This window comes from Artibeus jamaicensis, unplaced genomic scaffold (genome assembly GCF_021234435.1).
Source record: "Artibeus jamaicensis isolate MK-2021 breed Jamaican fruit bat unplaced genomic scaffold, CSHL_Jam_final contig_519, whole genome shotgun sequence".
Classification (NCBI taxonomy): Eukaryota; Metazoa; Chordata; class Mammalia; order Chiroptera; family Phyllostomidae; genus Artibeus; species Artibeus jamaicensis.
This window is the reverse complement of record NW_026521871.1, coordinates 2,502,421-2,519,702: the sequence shown is the minus strand read 5'-3', so window position 1 is coordinate 2,519,702 and position 17,282 is coordinate 2,502,421. Positions and strand designations below refer to the sequence as shown.

At 38.5% G+C, this 17,282-nt stretch overlaps 1 protein-coding gene across 1 annotated transcript in view; it reads right to left on the bottom strand.

Annotated features, from left to right (window-relative positions):
• Positions 1–1,188: 1,188 nt before the first annotated feature.
• LOC119042417 (cadherin-related family member 3-like) overlaps positions 1,189–17,282 on the bottom strand; it is a 90,846-nt gene continuing 74,752 nt past the window's right edge. The window contains exons 13-19 of the mRNA XM_053669045.1: positions 10,972–11,143; positions 9,537–9,781; positions 8,256–8,455; positions 7,526–7,545; positions 7,363–7,427; positions 6,033–6,081; positions 1,189–1,313 (exon numbers count right to left, since the gene is read on the bottom strand). Of these exons, the coding sequence (XP_053525020.1) occupies positions 1,189–1,313; positions 6,033–6,081; positions 7,363–7,427; positions 7,526–7,545; positions 8,256–8,455; positions 9,537–9,781; positions 10,972–11,143 (876 nt within the window). The remainder of the gene's footprint in view (positions 1,314–6,032; positions 6,082–7,362; positions 7,428–7,525; positions 7,546–8,255; positions 8,456–9,536; positions 9,782–10,971; positions 11,144–17,282) is intronic.

The window sequence follows — 17,282 nt, the reverse complement described above, 5'->3', positions numbered from 1 at the left end:
AGGAATCATCTGTATGCACATGTGCAGAGGGGGACCAGTATCAAGGCATTTCTGATCATCCAACCTCTCATTATCTTTTGACTTGAACTCATTGCTCATGGTATGTTTTATGTTGAATCAGATTTGTTTAAAAAAATTCTCTCTCCCTGACCTGTGTGGTTCTGTTGGTTGGGTGTCATCCCACAAACCAAAAGGCTATATGCTTGAATCCTGGGCACATGCCTGTGTTTCAGGTTCAGTCCCTGGTTGGGGTATATATGAGAGGCAACTGATGGATACTGTCTTTCACATCAGTGTCTGCCTCCCTCTCTTTCTCCCTCCTTTTTCCTTTCTCTAAAAACAAATGAATAAATAATATTTTTAAAAATTAGCCTAAGTTGAATTCATTTTTGGGTTAAAAATGGGTTTAGCCTCACTATCAACAGCACCCTGGTCTCCTGCTATCATATGTCTTCTGATAACCAAGGAGAGAAACTATCAGAGAGCTCATGTGTATTTAAAACTTATATGTCTAAGTACATAGCTCTCAAAAGATTGGAAGCCTACATTTTCTTGGCAAGTCATCAGTAATAATAATTAAAGTTTCCAGGCTTTGTTCTCCATAGTACTACAAAAAGCAAATTAAAAGCAAGATCAGCTGTACTTTTGAAAATGCTGAAAAAAGTTCTTCATTTTTTATGACTACTAGAAACAAAAACATTCTTCCCTAAAGATAATTCACATTTCTGTTCTGTGGATCATAGGAGTAATAAGCAATTTTAATTAAAGGCAAGAGATCTAAATTTATATATTCAAATTTATTTATTCATCAAATATGTATGGAGTCTCCACTCTGTGCCAAGCATGTGCTGGGGCTATAGGGGTGAGCAAAACAAAGTCTCCAGTCATAACAAGCACTCCTTTCACTGCACAAAGTCAGACAGTGAACATATATCAATTTAGTCTCCAGTTTTTAGCAAAGCGTATTTAGGGACTGAAGTTCAGTCCTGCTTGCCCTCACCCAGACACCCTGAACTGGAAGATTACAGAAAGCTATAAATAAAGCAGCTAACCCTCACATATACAACTTAATTTTAGATAGCCAAGAAAAAATTGCCATGAGAGTAACACACACACACACAAAAGCAACCATGCAGAAACACCAGAAAATGCTACTCCTGCATGGAAATTTGTAAGGATGTAGACTCCTCAGAAGGGTGGGACTCCAGGAGGGAGCACGTGTTTACCAGGGACAACCCCTGGTGCGGGGCCAGGGGGCTTCTTCCACTTTCTTGCACCTGTTCTGCTGTTATACTCATATACATTCCCAGACACTGTGAAGGGACACAAAACATAGAAAAAGTGAGTTACAATGAACTCACAAAGCATTTGTTCATCCCACAAAGTGTTTATGAGCATTTGCTATATATCCAGCATAGCGACAAGTTTCTGGTCTTTTCAAGCCTTGCTCTGCTATCAAAGGAAAAACTATAAGCAAAATTTGAAGCAGTATATGATTTCACACACATTAAAAATTGCCCCTTTAGCACTAGGGATCTCTTTTGTGCTGAAGGAACGGTTTTTCATCTCAACTTCGGTAGTGGTCATATGAATTTATTTAGGTGGTTAAATGTCATAGAACTATTCACAGAGACATATAAAAAAGTGCATGCCAAAACTGGTCATATCTGAGTACAGTCTATAGTCTAGTTCATTGACCAATGTCAGTTTCCTGGCTTTGGTACTGTATTATGGAAAATGTTGCCTTTGGGGAAGCTAGGTGATGGGTACAACGTACCTCTCTGTACTATTTTGTACTGTCTTGTGATTCTGTAATTATTTTAAAATCAAACTTTGAATAAAATAACATGTCAAACTATTTTTAATTGCCCCTCAAATGATGTGCCTTACACAGTGTAAGGTTTAATCTACCAACCTTTTATAGAAATAATAGTGAAACGTAGTAATATGCAAGAGGCAAAAGAAATGGTAAGTAGGGCATGATATAGTAGAAAGTCAAGAAATCATTCTTTCTTAGGTGTCTAGGACATAATTAATAAATAAAAATAATATAACAGTAATATATAATAATATCTTACTTTTATAGTATCTACTGTATGAAAAACTCTATTTCATATATTTATTTAATCCAACAACATCCTTGTGTCATGCATATATGTTATGAGCCACATTTTAGAGATGAGGAAACTGGGGCACAGAGATGTTAAGTAATTTGCCAATGAAACCTAGATTTGCCAGTGAGAACCCAAGATGCCCAGCTACTAACCATCTAGTGGAGGAGCCCATGTCTTCTCTTACTTTGATTACACATCATGAATAAAACAATGCTTTATGCATTATATTCTGGGTCCCACTGAACATTAGATAAATGATGGCATGTCTGAAAATGTATAGCAAAACATTTTTATTTTAAAATATTTCTCTTCTGTAAGTATCAGGTAACACTTCAATGTGCTAAGTGAAGTCTCAAAAAACTCCATTGATTAAAAAGATGCTTCTTCTGCCAGGGCCACTGTGTTAGGGCAAACAATGCACTTCCATGAAAAATACCTCCCTCCACCAATAACTCTATGCCATCACTCAATAGAGCATGCTGAAATTTAAAGAATAATTGTTAAGTACTCACACATCAAATACCAATTTCAAATGAAGCCAGATGCACTGATTGATCTAAACTCATTCATATTTAAACATCACAATCACCCCATGTAACAGGCAAAACCCACAGTATTATGCTGGTTTTCAGCTTAATACCAGCTGAAAAATAGAGTCAGAGAAATTAAGTACTTTGTTCAGGTTCACTTTGTGTTGGCACTCAAACCCAAAACTTCTAATGAATATCCAGAGCTTTACTAATACCTCTAATGACTTCCAATTCTTACCCCTTCTTTAGAGAAAAAAAATGCATGGGAAAAAAAAGCTTCTGAAATGTTTTATCAATTGAACTATGATCTGCTACACAATTTCAAAGTTAATAAGAAATAAATCTTAGATCAATGAGTTGCAAGTCCATGATCCATTTGGACTATGTATGTTGTGGTGACTAAAGTTGGTCACAAATTCTTTAACCCTCACTCCTTGTGAGTTGGAATATATGTTTCTCTTTTTAAATCTGGGTAAAACGGTTGGATTAATCAATAGAATATGGTGGTTGTGACACTGTGCCAGCTTCCAGGCTCAGGCCTCAGGAGACAGGCAACTTTATCTTCCTATACCTTGGAATTCCACCAGCTTAAGAAACCACATGAAGCAGCCCTAAGATTATGTGAGGAGTAAGTGGGAGGTTCCAGCCCAGGTGGTGGAGTACATAGCAGCTGCACTCACCACCTTCTCCTCTGACCACATCAAATTACAATTAAATTATAGAACAATCAACCTGGATAACCATTTGAGGACTAGCTGAACAGAAGTCCTATAACTAAGTATATAAAGAAAACACATCAACTTCCAGCCAAGATGGAGGCATAGGTGGAAATAATGTGCCTCCTCACACAAACAAAATTCAGGACAACAAAGATTTAGAAACAAAAATACAACCAGAACAGACAGAAAACTGAACTGTACAGAAGTCTGACAACCATTTGACCAGACCAGTAAGAGGGGCAGAGTGGGCAGCTGGGGGAGAGGAGTCACAGCAGGAAAAGGGGCTGGCTACCAAACCCAGGAGTGCAGGCAGTGCAGGGCTGACCACGGTCACGCATTCGTGCACAGATAAACTAGGCAAAAATGGGCAGCGAGACAGACCACACAACCCCGGAAATAGAGTCTAAAAGCACCGATTGAAAAGGTATCGGGAGAGATTCTTAGCCTCACAGGAGATTTTGTTGGAGAGATACACAGGGTCCTAGAATGTACACAAGCCCACTCACCCAGGAACCAGCATCAAAAGTGCCCAATTTGCTTGTGGGAAGTAGCAGAGGGGACTGAAATCTGAGAGAGACTGGAACAAGCGCCATTATTCCCTCTCTGACCCCTCCCCCACATATAGCGTCACAACCCAGTGAGTAGGTTGCCAGCTGGGGTGAACACCTAAGGCTCTGCCCCTCACTACATAACTGGTCTGACCAGTGACCAGTTATGGTGTGACCAGACCAGAAAATTATGTCTCAAACAGAAGAACAAATCAAAGCCCCAGAGCCAATACTTCTAAGTGACAAAGAGATAGCCAACCTATCAGATGCACAGTTCAAAACACTGGTGATCACGATGCTCACAAAACTGGTTGATTTTAGTTGCAAATTACATGAAAAAATGAAGGCTACCCTAAGTGAAATGAAGGGACATACACAGGGAACCAATAGGAATGGAAAGAAAACTGGGACTCAATCAATGGAGTGGACCAGAAGGAAAAAAGGAACAACCAAACAGAAAAGAATGAAGAAAGAAGAATTCAAAAAAATAAGGGGAGGCTTAGGACATCTTTAAATGTTCCAACATCCAAATTATAGGGGTACCAGAAGAGGAAGAGGGAGAGCAATAAGTGGAAAACTTATTTGAACAAATAATGATGGAGAACTTTCTCAATCTGGCAAAGGCAATAGACTTCTAGGAAGTCCAGGAAGCCCAGAGAGTACCAAAGAAGGTGGACCCAAGGAGGAACACACCAAAGCACATCATAGTTATATTAGCCAAGATTAAAATGAAGGAGAGAATTCTAGAAGCAGCAAGAGATAAGGGGACAGTCACCTACAAAGGAGTTCCCATCAGACTGTCATCTAATTTCTCAAGAGACCTTGCAGGCAAGAAGGGGCTGGAAGGAAGTATTCCAAGTCATGAAATGCAAGGACCTACATCCAAGACTGCTCTATCCAGCAAAGCTTTCATTTACAATGGAAGGGGAGATAAAGAGCTTCTCAGATAAGGTCAAGTTCAAGGAGTTCATCATTGGCAAGCCCTTATTATATGAAATGTTAAAGGGACTTATATAAGAAAAAGAAGATAAAAAAGACGAACAGTGAAAGGACAGCAAACTCACAGTTATTAACAACCACACCTTAAACAAAAGCAAGCTAAGCAGACAGCTAAAACAGGAGCAGAGCCACAGAAATGAAGATCACATGGAGGGTCAGCAACAGGGAAGTGGGAGGAGGACAGCAGGGGAGAAGGTACAGAGAATAAGTAACACAGACGGTGGAGAGAAAATAAACAGGGGGAGGGCAAGAGTATTGTGAGAAATGTAGAATCTAAAGAACTTATGACACATGGACATGAACTAAAGTGATGAGAATGTGGGCAGGAGAGGGTGTGCAGGGTGGAGGAAAATGAAGAGGGGAAAGGCACAACTGTAATGGTATAATCAATAAAATACATTATAAAAAATTTTAAATAAACAAAAATAACACATCAAGACTGGTAGGAGAGGCAGAGTCCTAAAACCGGCTCCATACCCAGGTATGGCAGTTAATAATCAGAGGATATCTCAGCTGCCAAGGTCCCCCTGGGAAGTGAGGAGTCTCAGTTCCACACTGAGCTACTCAGTCCTCAGTGCTAGTACCAGGAAGAGGAACGTACTTATGTAGGTTTTAACATCTGGCTGTGAAAAAAAAAAAGCAGGAATTTTGTCTGTCCAGGGGAGACAAAAGGCAGCTGGAAACCCAGGCATCCTCTTAAAGAGCTAACACACAAACTCTTGCTCACAAGCACTCACATAGAGCTCCAGCAGAGAAACTGCAGCCCCGAGGTAAAAGTGGGATACCAGAGATGTGCAGGGAAAGACTGAGTTGTGTGTCTTGGGGCTAGTGTTGAAGGTGTATCTGCCATTGTCACTGTATTGAGCCATCCACTGTGAAGCTGATGGGCACCATTTTTCTTCCCTCCACACACACAAAATCTTAATGTACACTAGCCCAATAAACTACACTAGATCCACCCTGGTAATTCCCTAAGATTCCACCTCATTGCAAAAGTCTGAAGGACCCAGGCAGATGGCAGCTGGTCTTGCTGCCTGAGATTTTTGCTGAGGAGCCTCAGGCCCAACACTGGCATCCAAATAGGCAAAATGGGCTTAACTTGAAAGACACTCCACACCATACCTGGATCAATAGCTTCTCCATCAAATATGGTCTCATACACAACAGTTTCCTTTAAAAAACAAAAACAAAATATCAACAATAAAGTCAGCCTGATAAAATTACTTTTGACATGTGTTGAGTATTTGGAGGAAGTGACTTATAAATTATCTCATTTTTCTTATGAAGAGGGCTAGCAACTTGGGTTCAAAAATTTCCTACTGTTTTTGTCTCCTCCCAGCCCCAGCCCCTACATCAGCCCCTACCCACCCTGCCTTCTCTTAACTGAGATCTTTTTCTTGATGTGAAGCTTCTTATCTTGGATGGGAAGTGTTATGGGCTGAACTTTGTTCCCTTAAATTTCACATATTGAAGCTCTAACCCCAGTACCTCAGAATGTGACTGTATTTAAGGATAGGTCCTACAAATAGGTGATTAAGATTAAATGAGGTCATATGGGTGGGCCTTAATCTAATACGATGGATGTCACCATAAAAACAAGAGATTAGAACACAGACAAAACAGATAAGAAATGGTCATGTGAGAATACAAAAAGAAGGCAGCTGTGTGCAAGCCAAGGAGAAAGACCTCAGGAGACACCAAGCTTGCCAGCACCTTCCTCTGAGACTTTTAACCTCTAAAACTTAGAGAAAATAAATGTCTGTTGTTTAAGCTACACAGTCTGTGCACAATACAGGTGATTAGCTGGTGTCAGTTTCAGAAAGCAAGGTAGTAGAAGAGAGCATTGAAAGAGAACTAGCTCATGAAACAATGTCATGATCAGTCAGGACTCAGATGGAAATATCCATTGTTAATGGAGAAGCACGTAGAGAGTAAAAAAGGGAAATGGAAACTAAAAATGCTTTTTCTTGTTATGCTCCACATTTATAATTCCTGTATGGTTGTTTACATGGATTATTTAATGAATGAGCACCAGTCAATTCAAAATTTCTGTTCTTCAGGGTGCAGATTTTACCATCTGCTAAGAAACTCCAGGGTTGAAGGTTCATTTTTATCATATATATAATATATTTTCTAATCTAAATCTTATTTTTAGTAATAGTAAATAATGCGCTATTTTTATTTGTCTAGTCTTATTTTTGTTGAATACACATACAATATTTGCAGCAAATTCTGACCAAAGCCAGATTCTAAGACTGGATCTGAAATTCCAGTTTTGTAATACACAGAAATTCAACAGAAGCAGACATTGAAATAATTTTATTTTTTTTTCTATGATGCCTGGGTAAACTTACCATATGTCTATATGAAAGGCCTTTTTGTTGAACCGTAATTAGAGAGAAAAATTAGTCCTCCTTCTTCTACTATAGAGGGATCATAAAAATGTACTTACTGTTAATACCTCTAGTTTTTTATCTCTGTTTTCCATGACAATCTTTTCTGTTTGATTTCTACCTCCTGTTCAATAAATAAATACATAAATAAACAAACAAACAAATGGTAGGTGTCTGATGAGTGGTTTTTTTAAATCACACAATTCATAATAATCATCTTACCTGCAATATAATTTATTCCCCTATATGAAAAGAAAATTTGACAAAATATCAGCTTCATTATGCCACCACATAGCAAAACAAAATTCAGTTTTTGCAGCTTATGACTATTATATCTCTCTCATCTCCAATTTTTTTAAATGTTGCATGGTAAATAAACTGATCTCATTAACTATCTACACCTCCCAATACTGAATCATAAATTATCTTTGCTTAGTTAATAAAAATTCATAATCAACTAACTATTTTTGAGGCCATGGTTTTATGCTCCCTGAAGTATTTTTGGATGGAGATGAAAGTGCCTGCATTTTTTCCCATTTCTTTGGCCTCTGTCCAGCTTCACATAAATTCAAACAATGTGGATAGGGAGGCTGGATTGATATATCACCTGTCTCTTGGCTAGTCCCTGGTGGTCGTCAAACATCTGCCCATGAACTGCTTGGCTCAAAATAATATGGGGAGTTGTTTGGCTTGTCTGCTCACAAATTGACTTAAAATCTATTCTCACAGAAAACCTGTTTCAGATGTTCTAAGGTAGAAGCCGAGGATTTGTTGTTTCTGTTTTTTAAAGATAGAACAGTTTTGGAGCCATGGTGAAAGGGATTATCCCAAGTACTTTCCTCTGTGCCCCTTAAAGGCACTTAGGCAGAAGCCCTCAGGGTAAAATCACCAAACCTTAACTGATTTCAACTCTTTATAAACATCAGATGCTTAAAAGAAAAAAATCACATACCTAGGTTTGGGCTTGGAGACTTCCTTGGCCATTTTCTGACACCATTTTATAGTGTTTCCGTATCTCCAAAGCAGGAAACATACCCAGGAAAACAACCCAGCCAGGAAAACTGCCATCAGAGTGAAGATGAAAGGAATGTACCAGTCACTGGATGTATATGTGTTGATAGCTGTGTACACAATGGTCAGGCCTTTTTTTTGCTGGGAAATATTATTTTTCAAAGTAAACAGAGCATTAGTTTGTATTTTCAGAGAATATCTGTTTACAAATAGCAGCATCATCATAGAAGCATGGTCCTATACAGACAGAGGGGTAGTGACTCAGATATATGAGTTTTTGTATATACCACAGACAATACTGAGGAACACCCAAGCCTACAGAAGGCACCAATTTAAGGATCTGAAGACTTGAGTTGTATGCAGTGATTGCTCTGTGAACTTGGACAAAAACATTTCTCCTCTTGCTTTCAGTTTTCTCATCTATAAAATCAAGAGGTTGAACTAGATGATATCTGAGGTTTTTTCAGCTTTTTCTACTCTACACAGGATAAATCCTTTTGTGCAACTTGAGAGAAGAGTGTGTTCTTGAAAATCAAATATCCTGGTGGAAAGATTTATCATCCATATTGTAAAAAAAAAGACTCTCTTTCAAAGTACAGAAAACTATAAAATACACTAAACATACAGTCTGCTGAACATACCTTAACCTCGGGTGACTGAGAGGCCATTGTGGAGTGCTGTAGAGGCTTTGCTTATCTATTTTTGAAATAACAAAACACTAAAGAGTCTGCTAAACTTCACAGGATTAGATCACCATTAGATGAAATGATGAATATAAGCCATGTAGTATAGTGCCTGCCACAGGTAGGTGCCCACTACTACAAATAACATGGACATACTCCTGTTACTATGTTTAAACATCCCATACAATGTTTGAAAGTGTCCATTTGTGAGATTTGTAACTGGCAGATATCATTGACTAGTGGGCCTTTCTAGTGGGCAGGGCTTCCAGACCATTCAGATATAATTAGTTTCTTGGGGGTCCACTGTGCTCCACCTGCAATCATCACAAATTTTCTCTCACCCATGGTTTACACTCACAGTTTATAGTTACAGATGCACACTCTAAAATGTGGCCTGCTGGGTGGGTAGACAGAGAGCAAGTGAGCATACAGGTGAAGGTGCTACCCTAGGCAGCCTTTTAGCCTTCCTAGATGAAACTCAAATTTACAAGAGAATATTTCCCACACAGAGACCCAGATTAAATTCCATAACCCTTTACTTCAGGACTGGTGGTTGGAGGAGGTGGCACATTGGCCCTGGTCACATAAATATCTATAATAGCAGTGCCTGTCCTGGGCTTGGTGGCTTTGCCGTATTTCAGGTTGTCATCAGTTATGTGCACCACAAGATGGTACCGCCGCTGCAATTCAGCTCCAGATTCAAAGTTAAAAGGACTCTTCACAATTAATTTTGGAGTATTTGAACCTCGAGTTGGGTCAAATCCAAAGTGATGGTTTTCATTTCCTTTAAAAGGGATAATTTTAAAAGTATAATTATTTTGAGATATATTAAAATATCTTCTCAAGCTGCCACACATAGCTTTTAGAAACACAATACATGTAAATAAATAAAATTGCTATTGTTCTTTGAATTCCTACAATGACATAAGGTCCATAATAAATTGAAATTAAACAATAAATGAAGTTAATTAGAAAAAATTGTTTTAAAGGTTAAGATCATTAGTTTGATCTCCATATAAGGTCAGCAAACATCAGACTATTATCGAATTATTTTACCTTAATTTCTTCCTCTTCCTTTATCTCCCACTCAGAGAAATTTTATTTCTACCCTCATCTTAGTCTGGATCAATATCAAATGGGCCACAAATATCTATTTAACCACCATTAAGCTTCAAGTCCAGTCTCAGTGGTCCTGGGTACACTGTTGTAAACAACATGCACAAAGTCTTCCCTATAATCTAGTGAGAGAAGCAGACATTTAACTAGTTCTTATAATTAAGTAAGTTATTTACTGACATACATGCTCCCGTTCTTTCTGATACATGACAGCAGGTCTAACGTCCATATCTTAGCTATATTTCTCATGTTATACTGTCTCATGATATACCCAGTAATTTCCCTTAATAGAACTTTTAATACTTTGTAATTTAATAATTGCTGATGTTGCTACTAGTTTAATGAACAATGAGTTCATGAATGTAAGATCTATATCTGTCTTGTACACTGCTGTATACCCATCTTTTAAAACAAATTTGGTCTTCAATAATTTTCTCTCATATATCACAAGATAATGAGCAAAAATTATATGGATCTTTGTGAATCCAACAACAATACAGTTGAAAACATCTATGCTAAAGGATGTGTACTACTATCATACGAAAGGTGGAAGCTGTTTCAGTCAGCACCAAGGACAGCAGACTTAGATCATTGTAATTTAACCTTCAGTGTCTCCCTTGCTGGTCCAAGTCTCTTCACTGTCAAATATCAGTCAAATTACTGATAGTTCCACAAGAGAAATTAGACTGGTATGTGGAAGTAAAAAGGGTTCCTTGAGGAAACTTAATGCCATAGATATGAAATAGCTTAATCTTCATAAACATAGTTATTTCTAAGCTTATATCACTTTGAAGAGGGTATAGCTAATGTCAATTTAAACACATGCTTATGATTAAAAGAAATAATAAAATTATTCACCAGAAACTATCTCAAAGTGCATTTCAAAATCCTTTGAATCTCTGTCATGGCAGTTTAGTTTGAAGCCATTGACATTTGACCCAGCAACAACATTGTCAAAAATGACTGCCTTATATAGAGAGGGTATGCAAACAGGTGCTTCATCATTCTCATCTTCAATGTCAACAGTGACCTGCCAGCAATGAAGGAGAAAGAAATATCACGTCCAAGTCATGTGACTATTTACACAGAAAATTAGAAATAAGCATCTGGGTAGAGACAGGTTATTTAGAATTATTTAATTTAAAGTCTGGAATTTTATTAAAAAGTCTGGAATTTTGAGTTTGAAGAAATTCCTGCATATTTGGGTTTTAGCTGTAAATAGTAAGCCAATAGGTTGGCTTATTACTCCTGGGTCAACTGTGTCATTTGGCGTGGTCATTAGGAGAGCTTTGGGCTCATTAGAAGAACATGTTGAAAGAAAACTCACAAATTACAGAAATGATGAGAGAAGAAAAGCTCAGGAATGATGCTTCTAAAAATTGTAATTCCTTGAAAATTTTAAATATCTGTGCTTGCCCTGGCCAGGTGGCTCAGTTGTTTGGAGTATTGTCCCATACAACAAAATGTTGTGGGTTCAGTCCCCAGTGAGAACATGTGTGGGAGGTGCCTACTGATGTTTCTTTCTCAAATTCATGTTTCTCTATCTTTATCTTTATCTCTATCTCTCTCTTTCTTTCCCTCTCTAAAATTAATAAACTTATCCTTGGATGAGAATTTTTTAATTTAAATATCTATGCTTAATGGCAAATGTAGCTCAAGTTTTCTTCCTCTTTCAAAATTTAGGGGCCTCCCCTGAACAACACATTTTTCAATCAAGCACAGTATATTTTTTTGGTTACAATATTAATACTTCCAAGTATGCTCATCAGATACTTAATCAGTGGTTGTTATCAACCTTTTCTCAACTGTGATTTACATTGAAAAAGATGGAAACATCAAGGATTTTTAAAAAGAATTTATTTGTTTTTAGAGAGAGGGGAAGGGAAGGAGAAAGAGAGGGAGAGAAACATCAATGTGTGGTTGCCTCTCACATGCCCCCTACTGGGGATCTGGCCCACAACCCAGACATATACCATAACTGGGAATCAAAACTGCAAAACTTTGGTTCCCAGGCCAGCGCTAAATCCACTCAGCCACACTGGCCAAAGCATATTGAGGATTTTTCAATGTCAGTAAATGAATGCCAGTCAGCTTATAAAAGTTATCTGCCCACCTATTGGATGAGTAATAACTTTCTCAACATTTTCAGAAGAATCCTGGTGTGCACATATTTGCGAGTATTACCTTTTAAAAGTGTTTTTGTAATATTTTAACAACACAGCAAATTATTGAGGAATAATCCATTCTTCAATGCTATTTCTATATGTTGAATATTTCTATTTGTTCTATTCAATATGTGAAGTGTTTTTATATGATTTTTAGAGAGACTATGGTGATAAGTGAAAACAGCACAGGGATTGAAATCAGAAATATTTATTAAAACTCACAGTAACCAGAGGTGAGGTGGGAGGGTGAAACGGGGGGGAAAGCAGGAAGGGTCTTCAGGAACATGTATATAGGTCACATGGACAAAACCAAGATGGGGTAGTACCAAGCTTGGGAAGTGGGGTTGGCTGGGGTGGGAGGAGTGGGGGGAGTGGTAGAAGGAAAATGGAGATAACTATACTTGAACAATAAAAAAAAATGGATCAATGGGAAAAAACAAAACTTTGGCCCTTCACCTTGCCAGATTCTTTATTTGGTACAAATGATTTAACCTTGTTTTTCTCATCTGTAAAAAAGAGATCTCAATTTTTTCCTTCTTAGAATGGTTGGGGTATAAATTCATCCATTTGTGTATATTTATTTAACACTTGCACTACGTGCTAAACAGTGACCTAGACACAAGAAGTCCTCTGGTCAACCAACCAAAGAGCCCATCCTACTACATTTACATTCTTAAAAAGGAGGCAAAGCACAAACAAACTAACAAATAAATATGTTAGCCAATTCTATATGGAAATTGACACTCTGCAGGTTAAGGAGATAGAGAATAGCAATGGAAGCATTTTAACAGTGTTCAGAGAAGGCATTTCATTTTTGACTCACTCCCCTATTTCCTTCCTCCTCCCCTATATTTGTTATATGCCCTTCAGCAAGTATATATCCTCACAGAATATGTAGTATTTGGTCATGTGGTTTTAATTTGCATCACTGATATTGTGCTATTTACTACTTTTCTCCCAAAGCACCATATTTTCTTGCTTTTTCCATGTTGCTGTTTGGAGAACTAGTTTTCTAATTTTTCTTGATTCTCATGATCCCATCATATGTACCTACCTTATTTTACTCATTCATTATCCTAATGATGAACACGTGGGTTGCTTCAAAATTCCATCCGCTTTGGCTGGTGTTTCTCAGCAGATTGAGTGCTAGCCTACAAACCAGGTTTTCAGTTTAATCCCTGGTCAGGGGACATGCCTGGGTTATGGGCCAGATCCCAAATTGGGATCATGTGAGAGGCAACCAGTCAAGGTTTTTCTTGCACATTGATGTTTCTTTCCCTTCCTTCCCCTCTCTAAAAATAAATAAATAAATAATTTTTTAAAATTTCACCATTACACACAATAGAAAAAACCTTGTGAGCAGGTTTCCTTTGTGTAGAAATGTGATTAAACTGAGAATAGTCATGTGACTATCTGGATGGCAAGCATCACAGCCTGGAACAAAGACTCTGAGGTGTAGGCACTATGGGTATGTTGAAACAATGGCAAGAAGTTCATGTGTCTAGACTGAAGTAAGGGGAAGAGAGTTAGAAGCTGAAGGCAAAGAAGCAGCCAAGGCTGAGAAGACCTTAGAAATGACATTGGAGCTTATGTTAAATGTGATGGGAAACCACTGGAGAGCTTTGAGGAAGAGGGTGGTGTCTTTTTAAAGGTTTGCTCTGGCTACTGTGTGAAGAGTAGATTGCAAAGGGCACATGTGGAAGTGGATATTCTAGTTAGGAGGCTGCTTCCCCAACCCAGGTACTGCATCATGGTGGTACAAGCAGGGTGCTAGCTGTGGGTGGATGAGAATAGAAGGATTAAGGATATATTTTTAATGTAGAGACATTTTATTTGACTTTGTTGATGGACTTTAGAGATAATTTAGGGTATATGATAGTGATTTAGGACCCCGAGTTAATCCTTCTACAATACTCCACTGGAGCTGGGTAAACTTGGATATGTTACTTAATTTCTTAGTGTTGGAAGTACAAATTTTTCATCTGTAAAAAGAAGAAGCAATACCTACCTCATGGGATGAGACTGAAGACTAAATGAGACATAGTAATTGCCTTCTGGGGGTTCTCAATAAAGGGTAGATGATATTGATAGTGATGATGACAACAAAAATTATGATGATTTCTAAATTTTGGAGTCTAAAGTCCTATCTCTGTTCTCTGAACTTAAAAGTCACACTTATCTATATCATCAATTTACTTTCTACATACTGTTTAAATTCGCTATGTTAAAAATTTTAAACTCCTTAGAGACATATATGGAGAGAGGAAAGATGAAAGCTAGGTAAGAGGGAGTGGAATCCACTTCCGCCTACACATTGGAGAAAAACCTGGCCAATCTGCGGAGTAACAGAGCAGACAGCCACCAGTACCACAGCATGTATGAAAACAGGAGATCAAAAATTGTAGCAGACATTGAAAGACCAAACAGTAAGGAGAATGCTTCAGGACAATAAGGGCCCAGGGATCAGCAAGGGCACCAAGGAGGCTGCAGCCCCAGGCCCAGCGCCCACTGGGCCGCTTGGGAGAGAGCTGGGTGGGCACTCCCCCAACCCCCGCCAAACAGGATTTGAGCAGCACTGGGAGAGACCTGGTTGCTTGAAGTCGCAGAGAGGGGAGTAAGGACCAGGTGGCAAACACACAGGGACTGTAAGCACCCACCCATAGCCCCAGAAAGAGTGTGTGCTTGATCCTGTGCAGCAAGGCAGGTGACCTAGCCAGGTGCTCATGCACCCATAACCCTGGGAGAGAGAGCTTTGTGGAATGCTGGGGGGAGGAGGGCCCACACCCATGGAGCTGGAGAGAGCCCACCTCTGCAAAAGGCCCTGAGCCTGCACCCAGGGCCCTGCAGAGGGACACCAGGTTAGGTCGGGGGAGAGTACAAGACCAGCCTTGAGGAAAGTGTGCTCCCAGCTGACTGAGGGCTGAACAGGAAGAAACAAAAGCATACCAGTCACACCACGCCCCTTGGCCTGCTGCTGCCAGCAAGAACAGAAAAACCAGTTTCGCTAGTTTGAAACCAGCAAGAGGGTTTCTTTTGCTTTTTGTTGTTGTTTGTTTGTTTATTTGATTTTTTAAGTAATTTTATATTTTTAAATTTTTATTATTTTTATCTCTCTCAATTTTTATCTATCAATAAATGTGGAAAAAGCATTTGATATGGTGCAGTACCCACTTATGATAAAAACACTCAGCAAAGTGGGAATAAAGGGAGCATTCCTCAACATAATAAAGGCCATATATGAGGGACCTACAGCCAATATCATACTCAATGGGCAAAAACTAAAAGCTTTTCCACTAAGATCAGGAACAAGACAAGGTTGTCCACTTTCAACACTTCTATTCAATATAGTATTGGAAGTCTTAGCCACAGAAATAAGACAAGAAAAGGAAATAAAAGGCATCCAAGTCAGAAAGGACAAAACAAAATTATCATTGTTTGCAGATGACATGATAGTGTACATGGAAAATCCTATAGACTCCACCTCAAAATTGCTCAACCTAATAAATGAATTTGGCAAAACAGTGGGATACAAAGTCAATATCCAGAAATCAAAGGCATTTTTGTATACCAGCAATGAAACAGCAGAAGCAGAAATCAAGAAAAAAATCCCATTCGATATAGCAAAAAGAAAAATAAAATACCTAGGAATAAACCTGACCAAGGAGGTAAAAGACCTATATGCAGAAAACTACACAACGCTGAAGAAAGAAATCCAGGAAGAGACAAACAAATGGAAACATATGTGTTCATGGATCAGAAGAATTAACGTCATCAAAATTTCCATACTACCCAAAGCAATTTATGGATTTAATATAGTATTTATTAAATACCAATGGCATATTTCAAAGACATAGAACAAACACTTCAAAAATTTATATGGAACCATAAATGACCCCAAATAGCAGCCACAATTTTGAGAAAGAAAAACAAAGTAGGAGGAATCACAGTACCTCATTCCAAACTGTATTACAAGGCCACTATAATCAAAACAGCCTGGTGCTGGCATAAAAACAGACACATGGACCAGTAGAACAGAGCAGAGAGCCCAGAAATAAACCAAGTCTCTACAGTCAATTAATATTTGACAAAGGGGGCAGCAACATAAAATGAAGTAAAAATAGCCTCTTCAACAAATGGCATTGGGAGAACTGGACAGCTACACGCAAAAAAAATGAAACTCGAGCCCCAACTTACACCATACACAAAAATAAATTCAAGGTGGATAAAATACTTAAACATAAGCCATAACACCATTAAAGTCCTAAAGGAGAACATAGGATAAAAAATCTCAGATATTTCATACAGCAACATTTTTGCTGATATGTTCCCTAGAGCAAGGGACATAAAGGAAAGAATAAACAAATGGGATCTCATCAAAATAAAAAGCATCTGCACACCTAAACAAAACTGTATTAAAATAAAAAGACAACCACCATATGGGGAAACATATTTGCCAGTAATACCTCAGACAAGGTTTTAATCTCTAAAATATACAAAGGACTTACACAACTCCACTCCGAGAAGACAAGCAACCCAATTAAAACGTGGGCAAAGGACTTGAACAGACACTTCTCCAAAGAGGACATACAGAGGGTCCAGAGACACATGAAAAGATGCTCGATATCGCTACCTTTCAGAGAGATGCAAATTAAAGCCACAATGAGATACCACTTTACACCGGTCAGGATGGCTATCATAAACAAAGCAACAAGCAACAAGTGTTGGAGAGCTTGTGGAGAAAAGGGAACCCTGGTGCACTATTGGTGGGATTGCAGACTGGTACAACCACTATGAAAAACAGTGTGGAATTTTCTCAGAAAAATAAAAATAGATCTGCCTTTTGACCCAGTAAGTCCACTGCTAGGAGTATATTCTAAGAACCCTGAATCACCAATCCAAAAGAACCTATGCATCCCAATGTTCATAGCAGCACAATTTATAATAGCCAAGTGCTGGAAACAACCCAGGTGCCCTTCAGTCAATGAATGGATCCAAAAACTATAG